Source organism: Procambarus clarkii, chromosome 60, assembly GCF_040958095.1.
Source record: "Procambarus clarkii isolate CNS0578487 chromosome 60, FALCON_Pclarkii_2.0, whole genome shotgun sequence".
NCBI lineage: Eukaryota > Metazoa > Arthropoda > Malacostraca > Decapoda > Cambaridae > Procambarus > Procambarus clarkii.
In genome coordinates, this window is record NC_091209.1 from 25,822,927 (window position 1) to 25,845,234 (window position 22,308).

Below are 22,308 nucleotides of genomic sequence, written 5' to 3' on the forward strand. Positions count from 1 at the left end.
TTTATATATTTGTCCTGCACACCGCCCCCCATCCAGTGGGCAGCGGTGGATAGGTTACAATCACCTAGTTACTACCTACAGTTAGCAAACTGGGGATATTTGGCTAAAATTTCTGGTAGCAGATCATTTTGAATGAAATATTGACACATCGCTGGAACATTGGTTATAGAATTGTCTCTAAATTCACGTATCTTTTTGCACTCCATCACATAGTGACGGAGCGTGTGCGAATAATTTTGTTGACACAATTTACATTTGGTCAGGTCTACATCAGCAGATAATGAGAATTCCCAGTGATACTTGTAACCGAGTCTAAGCCGAGCAGTAGTAACATCTAGAAGTCTGCTGATTTTATTGGATGATCCATAGATGTGTGGCTCCACTTGCATGATAGTATGATGATAGATGGAATTACTGGTGTCAATTTTACTTTGCCTCAGATCTACAAGATCTTGTTGAAGTTCTCGGTGTACTGCTGCTCTCAGATTGCTCATTGACAATCCAAGGTTACACTCAACGGCTCCTTTAAAGGCAGATTCTTTGGCTAACTTATCAGCTCTATCATGCATTCGGAGGCCAACATGCACAGGCCGCACTGAGTCTAACATGTGTGAGAAAGCTGCATGAACGCGCAAGCCATATATCACAAAACACTCTTTGACCCGGCCAGGATTCGAACCCATGCCGTCCAGGATCACCCCTAAACGTACACAGTACCGTGACCAACGCACCAATGATCGTCTATAAGCATGCGCCAGAATTTGATGAAAAAATGTATCCAAATGGATCCATGAGTGTCGTCGGGGGTTGGTCAGTCAGGGAGCTTAGTTAATAAGCCCCATGACTGACCAATCCTTATAGACGATCATTGGTGCGGTGGTCACGGTACTGTGTACGTTTAGGGGTGATCCTGGAGGGCATGGGTTCGAATCCTGGCCGGGTCAAAGAGTTCTTTGTGATTATATATATATATGTCGTACCTAGTAGCCAGAACGCACTTCTCAGCATACTATGCAAGGCCCAATTTGCCTAATAAGCCAAGTTTTCATGAATTAATTGTTTTTCGACTACCTAACCTACCTAACCTAACCTAACTTTTTCTGCTAAGATTAATAATTCTAACACGAATTTTCTCAATCTTTCGTACATTTCTTTTCACTGTTGGAGGTAAATCAAAAATCAATTCTCCAAAATTCATTTTTATTTCTAGTCTGACGCGACACGAGCGCGTTTCGTAAAACTTATTACATTTTCAAAGACTTTAGTTTACAAATACACAACTGAATAGAACTTACGCATCTCCGATTTTGTTTATATCTACATTTGAGTGAGGTGGATGGGGTGAGGTGGCATTAACACTTTCGCGCTCTCCGCAAAGGTCACTCAGCCAACCGAATGTGCGCGCTGCGTTTTTATCGCTTAAGCGTAAAAACAAAAATGTGTATACTCTTTTTACTCTTCTGACCTTAGTTCTCATGCTACGTATTTCATTTTGGTACCAACGTGTTCGCAATAAAATTCTCTAGAAGAACATCAGTAAAAAAAGTCACGAAACGTATAGGGATACCAGCACCAAATAAATAACTACGAAGATGACTCGCCGTGAGCGCCCATCAGCAACAAAATGTTTTTACTCTTGGGATTGTAATCGCCTCCACACTTGTTCTACAGCGTTAATTTTGGTATCAATGGACTCGCAATGAAATTCCCAACACGGTGATATGAATATAAGCATAGAATAATGATGCGGCCCGCCCGCAAGAGTGTGGGAAGTGGTGAAATTGTTACCCGGTATCGGTGACGGGACGACGCACGGCGCTTTGAAAGTTTATACTTATTTCACTCTCATGACATTAATTTTCTATGTACGTCATTCATTTTTGTGTCAATGTGTTCGCAATAGAATGTTCTATGTGCCCATAGGTAAAAAATATCAACAAAGCGTAAGTTAGAATAGCGCCAAATATAAAACAACGCTGGAACATATCAGTGAGCGTCAAACACACACGAAATATTTTTACTTTTGTTATGTTTGTCAAGTTTATACTTGTTGCACACAGTTATTTTTGGTTGTATATTGATCGGAATAAAATTCCCTAAACAGACATATGCATATAATACATGATATGGGGGAAGCATTACCAGTATAAACGGCTAAAGTCACCCACCTGCAACCCGTTTGGGACAAAATACCATTTGATCGAAGTTATCCACACCTTTCATGAACTTATTGTACCATGCAGCCTAGTGGTGAGAAAGAGAGCCTCATAGCGCGCAGTTTGAAACAAACCCAAAGTAAATCGGATAAAAATTGAATTTTATACAAATATTTTAAAAGAGGACTCAACTTTATGTCCACTATGCGTTTGCGTTAGACGAAACGGGACGCGCCGATGCGTCCGGATAGCGCGAAAGTGTTAATTAATAGGGTATTAATTTCATCAACACAAGACAGAACAAGAGGTGGATGTTCTGTCTTGTGTTGATGAAATTAATACCCTATTAATGCCACCTCACTCCATCCACTCCATTTTAATTCGGCTGTAGTGTCCTTCGTTACCCTTTGGAACTTAGTTTGGTCAGAGAGTATGATGTTCATTTTCGCCAGATATTCGTCTTTTTTAAGAATGACATATATTGGCGACTTGTCACCTCTCCTGACAACTATCTCCTTGTTCTCACGAAGGCTTTTAGCTGCCGCTTTAAGCTCGGGGGACAGTATGGTGCTTCTGTAGTTGCCTCGATTCTTTCCTCCTTCTGCAATAAGTTCTGCTTGTAAGGTATCTTTGGTAGTGACCTTCTTTTGTGTCTTGTGTCTTAAAAGCAAAGGTCAACAAACTGATCGAAACTGTGAACGCCAAGAAATCCGGACTCCACCTGCCAAAGATCATTGGGGAATATAAACCTGGATATGCGTATGGAAATGTCAAGACGCACAAGCCTGGAAACCCACTTCGGCCAATCATTAGCCAGATACCCACACCCACGTACAGACTGGCGAAGCGACTCAACGGCCTGCTGACTCCTTATGTTCCTTGCGCCTTCAGCCTGAAGTCTCCAAAGGAATTTGTTGACTTACTGCGGGGCACACGGGCCACAGGGATAAGAGCCTCGTTGGACGTAGAATCGCTGTTTACCAACGTACCTGTGGACGAGACAATCGGAATGATAGCCGACAGAGTGTATCGTGATCCAGCCTGTACTCCTCTTGACATGCCAGAAAATATTCTGAGGAAACTACTCCAAGCTTGTACTAAAGAGGCACCCTTCTTGAGCCCGGATGGGCACATGTATAAGCAAGTAGATGGGGTCGCCATGGGTTCTCCCCTAGGTGTCCTGTTTGCAAACTTCTACATGGGTACCATCGAGCAAAAAGTCTTAGTCGACATGAACTTGAAACCGGCCATATACTGCAGGTATGTTGACGACATTTTTACACAGGTACCTGATGTCAGACATCTGCAGGAGCTGAAGGAGGCATTTGAGCAGAGTTCCGTGCTGCGTTTCACTTACGAGATGGAAAAGGATGGGAAGCTGCCCTTTCTAGATGTAAGTCATGGAAAAGGGCGGAGGTTTCCACACTGCAGTCTACACTAAGGAAACAAACATAGGAATGTGCCTAAATGCCAACAGCGACTGCCCTGACAGGTACAAGAGGAGTGTTGTTAACGCATATGTCGACCGTGCTCTCAGCCACAGCTCAGAATGGAAGCAAGTCGACGAAGAACTCTGTAGGGTAAGGCAGGTCCTAGTCAATAACGGCTTCTCCAATGGTTTCATCGAAGACATCATAAGAAGGAAAGTGAAAAGCCATGCAACCTCTGAAGAGACAACTAACACAACACCTATACCCCCTATTAGACTATTTTACAGGAACTTCTTTTCCACAGCTCATAAAACGGAGGAAAGGGTCCTGAAAGATATTGTTAATAGAAACGTTATCCCTACAGACAAAAAACAGAGGATACAACTGACGATTTACTATAAAACCAGAAAAACGGCCAGCCTACTCATGAGAAACTCTCCAGACACAAAACAAACGCTTTAAAAGAGACTAACGTCGTCTATGCCTTCAAATGCCCACTTGGGGACTGTAAGCTCCAAAAAACCCAGTATATAGGCAAGACAACAACATCTCTTTCTAGGCGTTTAACGATGCATAAGCAAAAGGGCTCCATTAAGGAACATATAATCTCTTCCCACAACCAAACCATCGCCAGAGAAATCCTAGTAAACAACACAGAAATCATCGATAGATACAGCGATAGCAGGCGGCTTGACGTTTGCGAGGCACTACACATCAAGAAGTCAACACCAGCAATCAACAGCCAATTATTGCACAACTATATTCTACCCACCTCAAGACTCCGCTCCAATATAGAAGCATCAAGAAATATGGACCAATAGGCTTTCTACAAACACTTCTATTCAATACCCATTGTTTGTGTTCTGTCTTGTGTTGATACTTTTAATACCCTATTAATATCCCCTCTTGTTCTGTCTTGTGTTAATGCCACATCACCCCTCCCACCTCACTCAAATGTAGATATAAAATCGGAGATACGTAAGTTCTAATCAGTTGTGTATTTGTGAACTAAAGTCTTTGAAAATGTAATAAGTTTTACGAAACGCGCCCGTGTCGCGTCAGACTAGAAATAAAAATGAATTTTGGAGAATTGATTTTTGATTTACCTCCAACAGTGAAGCGTAATGTACGAAAGATTGAGAAAATTCGTGTTAGAATTATTAATCTTACTTTTTCGGTCATATTTAATAATATATATATATATATATATATATATATATATATATATATATATATATAAACGAGAACAGCAAAGGGGACCACAAAGGCAGACCTCCCCACCAGGCAAAAACAAAAATAAAAGAAAAACCCCACAAGGGGACAACGTACCTAGGCAGAACAGAGCCGGCCACTATTATTGGTGAAAACTAGCTGTGCAGTACTCTGTGCCCCTACCAGTGACGAAAACTACCTCCTACCCAGAAACAAACAAGGGCAACAAAACCCCAGCTGACCCCAAGGGCAGCCCAGTACCAAGCAGTAAAGGACACAGCAGAGGTAGATCCCAAGGTGACTTGTGGAAGGTGGCCCCAAGCCCCAAGGGGCAGTACTTACAGGGGCCCCTAGGGAAGAGGGCCCTAGGCACATGCAGCCCGAGTACTGTGGAATCTCACTCCTGGCTCTCACACCACCTGTAGAGGCAGCCCACTCCACAAGGCACAGAACTGAAACAAAACTGGAGCCAGAGGCACTCGACTGGCCAGTAATCACATCAGCCAAGAACTGCCGGTTGGATCGCCAGCGCGGATGGTCTGGGGCTCCCAATTCCCCCCCTCCCAGGGAGGGGGGGGGGGGTTCTGCAGACGGCGGTGCAGCGACGTGATGATGCCATGCTGGTTTGATAATTTTGTTTGGAGAGCTCTGACCACTCGTTCGGCTTTCGGTAGCAATATTTTCACCAGAATAGGGGTTTGTTTTGGGGCGCCTACGTTTCTGGGTGTCTGTCCCGGTCGATGGTAGACATGGAATGCTCCCAACCCCAGAGGGGATTTCTATAGGCCATTGCTCCTCGTGCCTCTCTGAGGGGGGCCAGGTTCTGGCTCGTGGTTCCCAGTAGGCAAGAACTCCAAACACTGACTGATGCCAGAAAGTTATACATATCCATTCAGGCTGGATAGCTCCGGGAAGCCAACAGGGCTCCCCCAAGAAAAAGTAGCAGGTTGTCAGCCAGCCAGGATGAATCAGGAAATTCATATCACAGCCAATAAGCAGCAGCAGACCTGAATTCAAATGAGGCCAGGTCCATCAAATAAGTGAGGTACAAATTCAGCAAAAGGAACAGAAATAGATCCGCTCATGCCACAGAACATGTAAGGCCGGATAAAGGAAACTTTTGGAACTAAGACAACTCTTTGGAACCAAATGGTACACATATATGAACCGTGGGGAAAGCCGCCGAGTAATAGAGCTCATACGTTGAAGGAGGGTATAGTTCATTTCCCTGGAGCAATATGCCCTCAACTGAATGAACTGAAGTATAGAAATGGTTGAACGGCACCCATAGACCCTCCTTGGGTTATCTTCTTGAGGTTATCTTGAGATGATTTCGGGGCTTTTTTTAGTGTCCCCGCGGCCCGGTCCTCAACCAGGCCTCCACCCCCCAGGAAGCAGCCCGTGACAGCTGACTAACACCCAGGTACCTATTTTACTGCTAGGTAACAGGGGCATAGGGTGAAAGAAACTCTGCCCATTGTTTCTCGCCGACGCCTGGGATCGAACCCAGGACCACAGGATCACAAGTCCAGCGTGCTGTCCGCTCGGCCAACCGGCTCTCCCTGGGTCCTCTCCCTCAGCCCCAGAAGCCAGCCATGATTGTCCCAAGACAGAGCTGTATTCTGCCTCTGATACCTGGGATATCAGATATAAGAAAACAGCATCTCAAGAAGGATTGGAGTTCTGCTGTGAAGGCTTTGGCACCATATCTTCAGCAGGAAGGAACAGCTCAACTGCCACAGCCATAGAAATGAATGTGGTTGCTCCTTGGAAGTGACCAAACTACCTCCAAAGCCAATTCCAAAGCCAATTGGCTCTGTACCAATTCCAAAACCATTTGATGTTTCAGAGCCAGAACTAGGAAAGGGAAGGAACCAGAAGCTGGGTGAACCACACCAGCAGGAGAAATATAAGGAGGGGTGGCCTAAACCCAAGTGGAATACACCAGCACCTCCAAATCTGGGTCTCTAAACACCACAGGGAACAACTCCAAAACATCCAATCAAGCACATCATCACAGATCACGGATATGGGAAAACAAAGTCCATAAAGTAACAATTGCCTGGTAAGCTTCCTAACAGGAAGCAGGTTCAGATAAAACGGAGACCCAATGCACGCATATGTCACAGGACTCTGGCTCAAAAGTGTCACCAACCCAACTGGCAGCACGGTGGTGGCAGAGAATGAACATTGGCTTGTAACAAGGCTGACAAGCAACCTCAGTTTCAGGGAGCCATCACTAGTCTCCTGCATAAATATTTAATGAATATTCATGCACACATCATCAAATATCTATATACTGTATTAGTAGACTCAATAAAATACTGCACAACTTACCTGTGTTTTTACGTGCTTTTGCAAGGCAATTCATTAGTTTGTCTTTGGAACGCCCAGCTACAGCCCATGACAGTGACCGATTTTTCTGTGTCATATCACATTGTGCCACACGAGATACTTCCTCAACCACAAACTGCCCAGTATAACCTGTTGCTCCAAGAATCACCAAGTCATAACGTTGTTTGGTTGTTGCTGATGCCATCCTTATTCTTATTATCTGATGACTGCTTCTGTTAAAGAAAAAAAGTCATGAGTATAGATGAAACACCCTTTTCTAAGCAGGTCGCTCAGTTGCTTCCTAAAGCAATGACCAGCTCTCCAAAGAATATTTTCATACAACTACCAGATAAGAAGAGCAATTACATTCCTGTGCAAATTTCTAAATCCAAGACAAAATTACTTCCCAAATGTTCATTTATCTATGATCAGGGGCACTGTATTTGTTAATGTGTTATTCATTTACCCCCTCATATTCAATCTATACAGTAGTTCAGACAGTCCTATAAACACATATGGCCATTATACCTCCTTGGCAGATGGCAACAGCCAGACACTAGTTGTTAACCGAGCTGGATCTGGTATGATACACAAGAGGAGACAAAGGCCTAAGGTTAATGGGTAGGCAGCCTATAGGCAAGGTAGATTAGTTGTAATGACTAGTATACAGGGGACCACTTGTAGGATTTTGGTGGCCCTCCACTAGGTCCCTGTGCTTGCACATGTCGAAGGGGTTCAGCTATTAGTTAGTTTGCTTGGTAGCTCTGGGATAACCGGTTTGCAGTACCTCGCCTGGGCTTCCCTTAGCAGTCAGCCTAAGGAGCCCTAGAAACCCCCTTTGGGCCTCAGTGGTCCGATGTAGGAGACCTGAGTCCCACCTAGCCTTGTGCGATTTTGAAGGTTGCTCTGTCCCCTTGTCTCAGGGTGACACTCACCGTCTGCCTCCGCCTTGCTGCCTGTTGGGGTCAGATACACCTATGACCCGGAGTTCTGCGAGTGGTGTTCTTTGCTTGTACTCCATTCACCCAGTCCACTGAGACTGATATTTGGGTGCAGGCAGCTTTAGCATTGCATGCGAGGTTTAGGTTGCAGCAACGTGCAAGGTTGGTTGCCTTTCTGGATGCCTTGCTGAATTATAGTAGAGAGACTCGGGTAGCTTCGCGGATTGGCCCTTCCGGATCAGCGGCGGAGGCATTCGAGCCTGGTCCTCCTGCCGGAGCTTTTGGGCCATGCCAGCGGGCCCCCTTCATCCCTGCTTTTTCGGTGAACTCTGCTTTTTCTCCAGAGGCAGAGGGTTTGGAGGACGGCTCGGCCCCGGGTCCTGACATGGAGGATTCCGGGGCGGGGGAGTAGTTGACTTTGGGGGGGGGGGTCTGGGCCCCACTTGTCTCTGCTTGGGTGTTTGGTACCCTTGGCATAGGGCTTGTTACAGGGGGAGGGGTTTTCCTATCCCCCTCCCTGTACGATTTTGTTACATGTTCGACTCCTCCTCGGGTTCGGTTCCGAGTTCCCTGGGGTTCTTTGGTTTCCTCCTTCTGGAGGTATTTGGCTTCCCGCATCCCACCGAGGAAGGTGTGGGGAGGCCCTTGCGGCTTACCTCCTACGAGACCCGGATTACACCTCGATAACGAAGCCTTCTTCTTTTGAGTTTGGCTCCTCTTTTCCTTATTGGGTACGTTACAAGGTGCCGGAGTCTTCCTGGCTGGCAGACTGCCTTTTCTTTCGTTGGGGGCTTGACATTCATCCTGTCGGACTGCACACTTGAATGGGTTGCGAGAGTTGACTACGGTCATTCAGGTTTTCTTGGGGGGCGAGTTGGAGCACCTCAATGCGTGCTTGTTCACCCCCGTCCTTCCTTATGATGTCAGCCAGGTGCGTCTTCACGTGCAGGTTCCCTCCCTTTCAGTATCCCTGGAGGCTGAGGATTTGTGAGCCTGTGGGCACTTGGCTCCGGTCTTGCATCTCTTTTCCCTGCTGGAGCTGTCTTTGGACTGGCTCGTGGTGGGTGTGGAGGAGCTGGGTTCCGGGCCAGTGTCTGGTGTGCTTGCTTCGGCAGCTCGAGCACCGGCTTCCTTGTTGAAGTTGTATGCGCCGTTTCTGAGGGAGGCGGTGTCTGTTCTTCGCTTCTCGTCTCGCGTGCTGACAGGTGGTGCTCGTCCAATTATTGGAATCGTCTTGGGCCCTGGCTCTTAGATTTTCATCCCCTTTTTAGTCCGTTACTGTTTGCAGAGTCTGTGGTAGTGCATTTTCTCCAGGCAACTTCGTCGAGTTGACGGCCTATGTTGTCAACTGGTCTAAGTAGAACCAACTATGTAGATTCTCCGGGGGGGGGGGGGGCTTTTTGGGGTTTATGTCCTGCCCGGAAGGGCCGTGCCAGGTCTTGGGGTTCCTTCGGTCGTCGTAAGCCAGTAGTGCCAGATTTGGGACTGGCCCTCCTGCCGAGTCGTTGGCTCAGTGATCACCCTGAGTGTCAGTTGGGCTCTTGTAGGGGTCATCGGCCCTTACACGGTTCGCCCTGTTGGCAGGGCAATAGAGGGGAGGCTCATGCCATTTGTTCTCGCTGGTCCCATGATTCGTGGGCAATTCGGATCATTTTCCTTCAGCCTGCGGTGGCGTTGGTTCTTTCCTTCTCCTTTGGGGGGATTGGGGCTTGCAGGGTGGGCGTCTTTCCCTGCGCTGTTAGGTCATCCTACAGTGGGTTTCCTGCCTGTTTTCAATTCCGAAACTGAACTGGGCAGATCTGCGATTCATTCTGGTCTTGTCCTGTCTGATCCCCTGGGTTTTTTGCCCCCCTTTCAGATGACCACTCTGTCTCAGGTCCGGCTGCTTTTGGCGCTGGGTGCCTGGATGGTGTCTCTGGACCTCCGGGACGCGTATTAGCACGTCCCGATTCATTTGGTGTTCAGGGACTGGCTCGGTTTTGTCGTGGAGTGACAGACTTACCACTTTCGTCACTTTCCTTTCAATTTGGATCTGGCACCTCGCGTGTCCACACACCTTAACCGGGTCGTGGTGATTCGTTTGAGTTCTGGCTTACCTAGACAATTGGCTGTGTGGGCTCCCAGCCAATCTGCGTGTCTGCTCGCCAGGGATTTGGTTCCTTACCAGCTCGCCGGGTTTTTGGGTTCTTGATGTACTGGAAGAGGTCCCATTTGGTTCCCTCTCAGATTCGGACTGGGCAGGGTCTTGTGTGGGACTCTCGGATCGCATCCTTGTCTCTCCCTCTGGCAGCATTGCTATGGCTGTGATCCCGCTTACGACCGTTTTTGGAGGGCACCTGAGTCACACGTCAGTTGTTTGGGCGGTGGTGCGGGAGCCTGATCTTGGCCGTGCTGGTCTAACTGTCGGATCTGATCTGGCTTTGACGGATGTTCTGGTTTCTTTGGGGGCATCCCTTCCGCCGATCTCGTGATCATTGTGTTCGGATCCCAGGAGCCTTGCGTCAGCTGCTGCGTCGCCGGCTTCTTCCGAGGGTTTTTTCGGGGTTCTATGCCCTGGCTCCTCCTCGAGCCCTCGCTCGATATGTTCATGGATACCTCATTTCTCAGCTGAGGTTTTGTGACCAGTGCTCACCAGCCCGGCCAGAGTAAATGGGGTCTGTCCTTCCGTCGGGCTCACAGCACAGCACAGGAGTTCGCGGTGGTGTGGCTTTTGCTTCAAAGGGTTCGTGTTGCTCGTGGAGCAATGATCCTGCTCTATTCGGACTGCTCCCTGGTGGTTCATTGTCTGAACCACGGGGGTTCGATGCGGTCCTTAGCTCTGTGGTGCTGACCACTTCAGGTAATTAATTACCTAAGTAATTACCTAAGTGTAGTTACAGGATGAGAGCTACGCTCGTGGTGTCCCGTCTTCCCAGCACTCTTTGTCATATAACGCTTTGAAACTACTGACGGTCTTGGCCTCCACCACCTTCTCACTTAACTTGTTCCAACCGTCTACCACTCTATTTGCGAAGGTGAATTTTCTTATATTTCTTCGGCATCTGTGTTTAGCTAGTTTAAATCTATGACCTCTTGTTCTTGAAGTTCCAGGTCTCAGGAAATCTTCCCTGTCGATTTTATCAATTCCTGTTACTATTTTGTACGTAGTGATCATATCACCTCTTTTTCTTTTGTCTTCTAGTTTTGGCATATTTAATGCTTCTAACCTCTCCTCGTAGCTCTTGCCCTTCAGTACTGGGAGCCACTTAGTAGCATGTCTTTGCACATTTTCCAGTTTGTTGATGTGCTTCTTAAGATATGGGCACCACACAACAGCTGCATATTCTAGCTTTGGCCTAACAAAAGTCATGAACAATTTCTTTAGTATATCGCCATCCATGTATTTAAATGCATTAAAACGAGGTGACTCGTTTGCCGAGTTCTCGGGGTTTGGCTCTTCTGGCGGTTCACGTTCAGGGAGTGTCGAATGTCCTGGCAGATAGCCTGTCTCGGTTCATTCCTCTATCCATGGAATGGACGGTCGACACCGACTTGTTCATTTGGCTCTGTCGGACGTACAGGCACCTAGAGGTGGATCTCTTCGCATCGACTTGGTCGAGGCATCTTCCAGTGTATGTGGCGCCCTTCCCAGACTGCGAGGTCGTCGGGGTCGATGACTTTCGGCTGGACTGGTCGAGTTGGGGTTACCTGTACCTCTTCCCACCGGTTCCGTTGTTGCTCTGGGTCCTGGTTAGCTTAGAGAGACTTACCAGGGATGAGCAGTCCTGTTGGCTCTTAGGTGGCTGGCCCAGCCCTGGTTTCAGACGCTTCTTGCTCGATGTCCGAACCCTAGGGTCTTCCCACGGCTCCGCCTCTTTCAGTAGATCAGTCCATTCCGGTATGTGGCTGGTTCGATCTTCTCTGTTTCTCGTGTCTGGTCTTTTTGACGCAGGTTTATCACCACTTTTATGGTGATCAGGTGACTTAGTTGATGTCCCACTTGCGAGTTTCGTCTTGACGGCAGTGTGAAATTTTCTGGTGGTCTTTTCGGCACTTGTTTCTTCATAGGTTGTTTTGTTCTTTCTCTCTCGATTGTTTCATGACCACCGTCTTATGCCAAATACTACCACCTCATTTTGGGTGACACTGGCGGAGCCGCTGCAGTTTGCATTTGGGGTGGATGTCACTTCTGCTCCATTCCGCAAGCTTTCTTGGGCATTGTTTTCACCTACGGCCTGCTCATGCGCCGCCTGAGCTGTCCTGGTCATTGCACTGGGTGCTCTCTTCTCCCTTCTCCTGGGTATAGAGTGACCCCCTTGGTTCAGGACTGTTCTTCTTCGGCTCTTTTCTTGTTGGCATTGGCCTCTGGGGGTCGGGCCGGAGAATTTCATGCTCTCCAGCGCAAGGGTTTCTACTCTTTTGGTCCTCCAACAATTTTCACACGTGACACACACGACCCACCCACCCCACCCCCTCCTCCACCATGCGTCTCGAGCCACAGGCAGACGGGATTAATATGGTACAGCACGCCCCATGGCTTTCATATCCGGACAATTCAATGATCATCCGGCTGACTGTCCTGAGAGTGTAACATCGGCAGCAAGTTAACCCTCTCCGATTTTTTATCCGGCTAAACCAGCTTTTATCCGGCTCCCAAGGCCACTTAGGCCGGATATTCAGATAACTGTATCCGGTCACATTTTTGGCCGTATAAGGGCGTTTTCCGGATGTTCGAATCCCGGATAATCGAGTGTCTACAGTACTGTAAATAAGCAAGGATGGGTTTCATGAGTTTGTACTCTAGGATACAGCTTACAAACTTTGTGACCTTACATAGTGCAAGTGAAAAAATGAGGAATGACCTCATATTGCTTATTTGGCTCCTTTTTAATAAGATGCTTCCCAGTCAAGCATATGATTTAATGTAACCTCATCAACATCCTTTTAGAATATTCTCTGAAGATACTAGGAACATCTCGGTCTGGCCTTCATTTACGGGAATGGCGAAAAGGAAATGCATTGTTACTGATTAGGAAGAAATACGAGTTATTAATTAACTCCTGCACTGTGCATATTTCATAATGACATTCCTGTGATGCGCCTAAAATAAATTGTTTTAAAAAAAAACGTTAAATGTAATTAAACACCATTTCCTGGGTAGCGCCCCGGAGGCTTCCTGGAGCTATTTAACTGATATTAGCTAATATTAGTACAGGGTATTCAGTCATATGGAGTTGACGAGCCTACTGGAGACCACTAGCCACTACATGGTCCCATCAGAAAGGCGCAGGGAGTAATGGCCTATGAAACTCCCATGTATGAAAGTATTTGTTTGCCATCAACTGGTCCGGGAGCCGGTCGGCCGAGCGGACAGCACACTGGACTTGTGATCCTGTGGTCCTGGGTTCGATTCCAGACGCCGGCGAGAAACAATGGGCAGAGTTTCTTTCACCCTATGCCCCTGTTACCTAGCAGTAAAATAGGTACCTGGGTGTTAGTCAGCTGTCACGGGCTGCTTCCTGGGGGTGGAGGCCTGGTCGAGGACCGGGCCGCGGGGACACTAAAGCCCCGAAATCATCTCAAGCTTCTCAAGATAACCGGGCTTGAGCATCCAGAAAGAAGCCGCCCCAAAGCAGACCCCTCCTGATAGAAAAATTGCAACTTGAGACCGAACAGAGGCTAGAAACTTCCTCAAGGAAAACAAGCTAACAAGTAACACGTCACCAGACCGCACGCCGCTCATTCACACCAACCCATCTTCCCCCTGTGAAAGGGAGAGAGGGGTCCCAGTCTACCGAGCCGGCAGCTGGACCATCAGTTTGGAGACTGAAAAATGAAAATGCTGACCAGGGGAGGGAGGGTGCCAGGGAGCCTCCGGGGCTTTATCCAGAAAATGGCATTTCATTACGTTCAACACTGGCTTTCTGTGGAGGAGCCCTGTTGGCTCCCTGGAGCTAACTACCCCAAGAGAAGAAAATAGGGACATACCCGGGAGGCAGCTGCACCACACAACTCATAATGAAGAGGAGACAACTGGCTGCAACCGCCGACGCAAGGCGACGCAAGACCGCTGAAGGCCCAGTACATGAACAAGACAGCTGGCAGCCAGGACCCTGCTCGATCTCAAAATCCACCGCGCCCGAATGGCAGCCCAAGATATATTACCAAACATGGCAGTCAAAGCTGCGAGCTTACAAACTTCAAGGGCGCAAGGGGTAGATCGCAGGCTGGCTAGACTTAATCACACTGGACAACCTGAGACACCTGAACCCTGGAACAGGGAACAAGAGATAGTGGGTCAACCCACAGCGTGCTCCTGGACACAGAAGCCGAGGTGTGCAAGTACTGGCATAAAGCCGCAACCGGACACAAACATAATGCACCCCGTCCTGACCAAACAAGCATTAACCCTTAAATTGCACAACACAGCATATGAAGTTTTGAGTAGGTGACACTAAAGTACACATCACTGCATATGAAGTTTTGGAGTACTACGCAAGATTTGAACGGACTGCGGATACACGGGGCTCACATCACTTTCCTCAGGGCTTTTGTAAACAGACGCCATTTAAAAAAAAAACACGTGGGCAACATTCCCAGGTGTGAGGGGCCTGGTTCATATCTGGTTGATGGGGTTCTGGGAGTTGTTCTACTCCCCAAGCCCAGCCCGAGGCCAGGCTTGACTTGTGAGACTTTGGTCCACTAGGCTGTTGCTTGGAGCGGCCCGCAGGCCCACATATCCACCACAGCCCGGTTGGTCTGGCTCTCCTTAGAGGAAACAATCTAGTATCCTCTTGAAGATGTCCACGGTTGTTCCGACAATATTTCTTATGCTCGCTGGGAGGGTGTTGAACAACCGGGGACCTCTGATGTTTTTACAATGTTCTCTAATTGTGCCTATAGCACCCCTGCTCTTCACTGGTTCTATTCTGCATTTTCTTCCATATCGTTCACTCCAGAACATTGTAATTTTACTGTGTAGATTTGGTACTTGGCCCTCCAGTATCTTCCACGTGTATATTATTTGATATCTTTCTCGTCTTCTTTCTAGTGAGTACATTTGGAGGACTTTGAGACGATCCTAATAATTTAGGTGCTTTATCGCGTCTATGCGTGCCGTATATGTTCTCTGTATTCCCTCTATTTCAGCAATCTCTCCTGCTCTGAGGGGGAAAATAGGTACTGAGCAGTACTCAAGACGGGACAACAGAAGTGACTTGAAGAGTACAACCATTGTGATGGGATCCCTGGATTTGAAAGTTCTTGTAATCCATCCGATCATTTTTCTGGCTGATGCAATATTTGCTTGGTTATGCTCCCTAAACGTTAGGTCGTCAGACATCAGTATCCACTCGATTTAACGGCCTATATGGGACTGTACCCTGGTAGTTATTTCCGGAGCTCCGGTATTTCCGAAGTGTCGGTAACTTTTCAAGTAACATTCAGGTAAGATATATTTTATACAGACAGCCACTTGGTCCACCACTCAAGTGCCTTCTACCCTGTGACATCACAGACAGAGTCACAGCACATTATTTTGATTTGTCATGAGGCTGGAGTATTCATTCCATGACTTTGTTGGACATAACTGCACAATCAAGGAACATTAGTGCACCATGTTGGCTCCAAATGCACTCTTTGTGTTAGTGATGGCTGACTGGTGGGTGGATGGGCAGGCAGGCAGGGATGGAGAGGCTGAAATGTAGGCAGGCAGGCAGGGATGGAGAGGCTGAAATGTAGGCAGGCAGGCAGACAGGGAGAGGCTGGGAGGTAGGCAGGGAGGGAGAGGCAAGGAAGGAGGCAGGCAGAGGCTGGGTGGTAGGTAGGGAGGGAGGCAGGCCGAGCTTGGAAGGGAGGCAGGGAGGCAGGCAGGCAGAGCTTGGGAGGGAGGCAGGCAGAGGCTGGGTGGTAGGCTGGGTGGTAGGCAGGGAGGGAGAGGCAAGAGGGAAGCAAGCTAGCAATTCCTGTTGCTAGCTTGGCTGGTTGGGTTCATCCTGATAGGTGTGCTATCTTTCTTAGTGGCCTTGCCGAGCTTAGGTTTGTTTTGCATGGTAGCAGGAGAAATGTAGGCAGGCAAATGGGGTAGACTTGATGATGTGGCAGCAGCGAACGTCAGGTTCAGCTTCCTCCAGGGAGCAACACTAATGAGGTCGAGATGAGCTAGTAGGTCGGTCTTGTCGTATATTTCGCTCACATTTAGGTCACTGGGTACTTAGCTGCCTTCTGGGGATGAGACATCATGTGTGGGTTGTTGTGGGATCAAGGAGCAGTTGATAAAGTTGGAGGGGCAGCAGGGTCAACAGGAGCAGATGAGCATTCGAGTTCGAGTCGAGTATATAGTGTAATAACAGCAAAAACACTGTTTGATTGATCATAAAATATAATGTGTGTCACATATACAGTATATAAACAATATACAAATCAGTAGTAAAGCTGATGGTAAATTCCTTGGTGTCCTCATCGATAACAAACTGAATTTCCAGGGACACATTCTAAATATAGCAAAAATAAGTTTCTAAAACTGTTGGCATTCTTTCCAAGATCAGTTTTCTAAGATTAGATTTCTTTCTAAGATTATCCTGCTACCATGCATAACAAGACCGGTAAGGCCCTTAAGAAAAGTAGCACACCTATCAGGAATAAACCAACTAGCCAGGCTAGCAACACGATTAGTTCAGCTATATCGACAACAATAACAAACATCTCAGCTGGGTGGAGTGCCGTCACCAACACGGGCCATGCAACTATTATGTAGCCATATGGATCAACTTAAACGAGCTGCCGCCCCTTGTTCTGACTTCAAGTGCTTTACTGATAACCCTTCGCTCAAGTTATTAACCCAAATACATGAAGACCAAATGTCAGTAATCAAAGAGCAGTCGGCCTTAATTATGAACCTGCAAGGTTCATTATTATCTTTGCAGGGTGAAGCTGTAGCCATACTCAAGAATGGCTACATACTCAAGAATGGAAAAACATTTTGTTGCTGTTGGGCGCTCACGGTGAGTCATCTTCGTAGTTATTTATTTGGTGCTGGTATCCCTATACGTTTCGTGACTTTTTTTACTGATGTTCTTCTAGAGAATTTTATTGCGAACACGTTGGTACCAAAATGAAATACATAGCTCAAGAACTAAGGTCAGGAGAGTAAAAAGAGTACACACATTTTTGTTTTTACGCTTACGCGGCAAAACGCCGGGAGCACTTACGGTTGTTTTTTTAACATTCGCCTGGAGCCGGAAAGTGTTAATGAGGTAATCCTTTCCCTTAAAACTAAACAAGTTGATTTAAACTTTAAAAAAAAGCTTTTCTTATTATTTTATTTATTTTTTATTAAAAAAATACTTTAAAAAAGTTGGCAGAAAAATAGCATATATACAATTTGGGTAACAAATAGCATTGTTTAAAATAGTAGACCTGGGTTGACATTTAGGGGGTAAGGTAGGTTACATGGAGTTAATTAGGTAGTACTTAGTTTTTATCTTAAACTGGTTGGGAGAGGTACAGTCTTTAACATGATTGGGAAGGTCATTCCACATTCTGGGTCCCTTGATTTGTAGAGCATTTCTAGTTTGATTAAGTCATACTCTTGGAATATCAAATAGGTATTTGTTTCTGGTGTGGTGCTCGTGGGTTATTTATTTATTTATATACAAGAAGGTACATTGGGTTTGTGAGAATACATAGCATAGTATTTACAATCTTGTAAAGCCACTAGTAAGTGCAGCATTTCAGGCAGCTCCTTAATCTAACAGATAATTTTAAGTAGGTAAATTCTAGCAGAATTATAAAATGATAACAAATACATTGCAAGAAAAAAAATGAGATGAGAGAGATTAGTAAGTATATTAAAGCACATTGGTATATTAAAGCTCTGATTGATTACATTGACAGCTTGATTGGTAATTTAAACAAGATTAATAGACACCATACAGCAGATTGACAGCACATATAAGAAGACAGCAATGATCACAATGGTAAAGATGTTCGGATTGGGTACATAGAGATTGGGAGATTAGGTAGCAATAGATACAGTGCAATTTTAAAGCAAAAGGTAAAAAACTATAAATATGAAATTAGGTACTTTTTAGTATTGTTTTTGAATGACGCAAAAGTTTGACAGCTTTTCAATTCAATAGGGAGTAAGTTCCATACACTGGGTCCCTTTATTTGCATAGTGTGTTTACACAGATTAAGTTTGACCCTGGGGATATCAAAGGGATATTTATTTCTGGTGTGGTGATAATGGGTCCTATTACATCTGTCCAGGGAGAGTTTCAGAGTAGGATTTGCATTTAAGAACAGGGTTTTGCAAATATAGTTGACACAAGAGAATTTGCGGAGTGAGATTATGTTTAGCATGTTTAGGGAGTTAAAAAAGGGGGCTGAGTGTTGTCTGAAAGCAGAATTTGTTATTATTCTGATAGCAGATTTTTGCTGGGTGATGATGGACTTGAGATGGTTTGCAGTGGTTGAACCCCATGCACAAATACCATAATTAAGATAGGGATAGATTAGTGCATAATATAGAGAGATGAGAGCAGAGTTAGGTACATAATATCTGATTTTGGAGAGTATACCAATTGTTTTAGAGACTTTCTTAGTTATGTGTTGTATGTGGGTACTGAAGCTGAGTCTCTTGTTTAGGAATAGGCCAAAAACTTTCCATCATATTTATTGCTAATATTTACATTGTCTATCTGAAGCTGAATTGCATTTGTAGATTTGCTTCCAAATAAGATTGGAAGGGATTGAAAGATAAGATTGTTACAATAAGAAATAAGATTGTTACCTAGCTTAAACGATTCTTCGCGGCAGGGGATCGTATTCCAGGGACCTGCCCGAAACGCTACGCGTACTAGTGGTTGTACAAGAATGTAACAACTCTTGTATATATCTAAAAAAAAAAAAAAGATGTAGTAGTATTTTCTATTTTAAGTGTTAGTTTGTTGGTTGACATCCAAAAGTGGACTTTTTTTAGTTCATTATTAACAACATTATTTAGTGTATGTGGGTTGGGGTTAGAGTAGATGAGGGTAGTATCATCAGCAAACAAAATAGGTTTTAGAATGTTAGAGACATTGGGCAGATCATTGATGTATATAAGAAATAGGAGAGGTCCCAAGATGCTGCCTGTGGCACTTCAACAGTTTTTGGTAGAGTGGTAGAGGTACCTAGCTGAAACACTCCATGGTCACAGTGTTACCTAGCTCAAACACTCCACAGTCATGGTGTTACCTAGCTCAAACACTCCACGGTCAGTGTTACCTCTTTATTTATTTATTTATTTATTCATATATATACAAGTAGGTACATTGGGTTTGTGAGAATACTTCACCTTGCCCGAAACGCTTTGCGTAATAGTGGCTTTAGGCATTGTATGTACTAGCTCTATCTATTAATCCAACAAACTTTATAAAATCTCTTGTATGTATGTACCTTACCTAAATAAACATTTATTTATTTATTTTATTACATAGCATAGTATTTACAATTTTGTAAAGCCACTAGCCACTAGTACGCCCAGCGTTTTGGGCAGGTCCTTAATCTAACAGATAATTTTAAGTAGGTAAATTCTAGCAGAATTAATAAAATAACAGATACATTGCCAAAAGAAATGAGATGAGAGAGATTAGTAAGTATATTAAAGCACATTTGTATATTAAAGCTCTGATTGCATTGACAGCTTGATTGGTAATTTAAACAAGATTAATAGACACCATACAGCAGATTGATAGCACATATAAGAAGACAGCAATGATCACAATGGTAAAGATGTTCGGATTGGGTACATAAAGATTGGGAGATTGGGTAGTAATTGATACAGTGCAATTTTAAAGCAACAAGGTAAAAACTATGAAGATGAAATTAGGTACTTTTTAGCACTCTTTTGAGTTAGGTACCTAGCTCAAACACTCCACAGTCACAGTGTTACCTAGCTCAAACACTCCACAGTCACAGTGTTACCTAGCTCAAACACTCCACGGTCACAGTGTTACCTAGCTCAAACACTCCACGGTCACAGTGTTACCTAGCTCAAACACTCCACGGTCACAGTGTTACCTAGCTCAAACACTCCACGGTGACAGTGTTACCTAGCTCAAACACTCCACAGTCACAGTGTTACCTAGCTCAAACACTCCACAGTCAGTGTTACCTAGCTCAAACACTCCACAGTCAGTGTTACCTAGCTCAAACACTCCACAGTCAGTGTTACCTAGCTCAAACACTCCACGGTCACAGTGTTACCTAGCTCAAACACTCCACAGTCAGTGTTACCTAGCTCAAACACTCCACAGTCACAGTGTTACCTAGCTCAAACACTCCACAGTCACAGTGTTACCTAGCTCAAACACTCCACAGTCACAGTGTTACCTAGCTCAACCAGTCATGGGTGGTGACCATAACGGCCTTGTCACATCCGTCCATATATCTGGCCATAAAGTTGTGGCCAGATACAAAAAATAAGGTTAAATGTCATTAGAGTTAACATAATAGGTACCAAACACAGTAGAGCCGGCAGCTGGGTGACAAGAGCTGGAGCTCACCTCAGTCAATGTACTGCCACTCCAAATAAAAGTTATCAGATAAACTTGTCGCAACAACAAATACTTCAGCCGGTTGGAGAGAAAGGTGCAAGTGGCTTATATAACATTAGACTCTTGTGTAAAAGGTCAAGTGGAAACCTTAGCAAGAATGTTGTGACCATCATAATACTTGACTCAAGTGTTACTCTGTTGCTGTACTCATCTAGTTGTGCTTGCGGGGGTTGAGTTTTGGTTCTTTAGTCCCGCCTCACAACTGTCAATTAACTGGTGTCTAGATTCTTGAGCCTATCTAATCAACATTTGAAACTGTATGGAGTCTGCCTCCACCACATCACTGTTTAATGCATTCCATTTGTTAACTACTCTGACTGAAAAATTCTGTCTCTGGGCTCGGCCTTGGGGAAGGGTTACACACCACATTTACCACATACACCCTCAATACAAACCCATAAAACCCATACTAGTATACGAGGCGTCCATTTATGTACCACCACAGTCACACAACACTTGATGACATACCTGGGGGAACACACAAGTCAAGTTGTAACTGGAGAGACAATCAGCTGGCGGCCCACACTACCCACCCCAGCTCTCCACTCACCTGAATTGATACAAACTGATAGAAGGCCGCTATCTCTAGTGGCCTCGGTCAGGACAGAAAACCGGCGGCTTGTCAAATGTCCCATTTATTTTATTTTAGATTTAGAAGTCTTATTTGTATGTGATTTATACAAATCATTAGTTCTGAAAACTTTTATAAATCATATGGAGAGAGACCATTTTAAAGGATACCTAATATAAATTAATTATACCATTAAATTATTGACATTTGCATAACCTCAGCATATCACATCAACAGATTCAGGAGACTAGCCTGGATACTCTATACCATGATAATTAACATGACAAATACTTGCCGAAAAGGATTGAGCAATGCTTTAGAGGCTGCAAGCATCATGACAGCTGCAGCGCCACTGTCCGGACTGGTCGAATCGTACTTAATCTTTTCGGAACACGTCGGTTCGGTACACAAAAAACAATTCGCTCACTGACAATGTCGTACATATGAACTATTTCGTATAAACATATGCGCTGGCGGGGACTGATCAAGTCGTCGACTGCAGTTTCGGATAACAACTTCGTTCACTGAGAATTTTATACATTCATTCCCTTTCGTTCGTATATGCGCTGATTTATGTTCGCTGCTGTTCTCGTCTGAATAAATACATGGCACTTCATCATATAATTCTCTAATTATAGCAGATTTAGTATTTATGTAAGAATCTTTTTAAGAAGCTTTACAAGACTGTAATTACCATATTTGTATCCTCACATTCCTTATGTACATTCTTGTATATGCATAAATAAAATAAAAATAAAATAAAATCTATCTCAGTGTCATACATCTCATGTTGGCCACCGAATGCATGATAGAGCTGATAAGTTAGCCAAAGAATCTGCCTTTAAAGGAGCCGTTGAGTGTAACTTTGAATTGTCAATGAGCAATCTGAGAGCAGCAGTATTTATTTTTATTTTTTATTTGAGATATATACAAGAGTTGTTACATTCTTGTACAGCCACTAGTACGCGTAGCGTTTCGGGCAGGTCCCTGGAATACGATCCCCTGCTGCGAAGAATCGTTTTTTCATCCAAGTACACATTTTACTGTTGCGTTAAACAGAGGCTACAGTTAAGGAATTGCGCCCAG

At 45.1% G+C, this 22,308-nt stretch overlaps 1 protein-coding gene across 5 annotated transcripts in view; it reads right to left on the reverse strand.

The window, feature by feature from the left end:
* The window catches only part of LOC138349678 (saccharopine dehydrogenase-like oxidoreductase), a 372,908-nt gene extending 351,274 nt beyond the window's left edge, over positions 1–21,634 (reverse strand). For 2 of the 5 annotated variants that reach the window (XM_069307706.1, XM_069307705.1), the window contains exons 1-2: positions 21,518–21,634; positions 7,136–7,365 (exon numbers count right to left, since the gene is read on the reverse strand). In XM_069307706.1, coding sequence (XP_069163807.1) covers positions 7,136–7,365; positions 21,518–21,558 — 271 coding nt within the window. In that variant the 5' untranslated portion in view covers positions 21,559–21,634. Of the gene's footprint in view, positions 1–7,135; positions 7,366–18,844; positions 18,950–20,554; positions 20,576–21,119; positions 21,202–21,517 lie in introns of those variants that run through there. The other 3 variants (XM_069307707.1, XM_069307708.1, XM_069307709.1) reach the window with 3 other exon arrangements.
* Between the last annotated feature and the right edge of the window lie 674 nt (positions 21,635–22,308).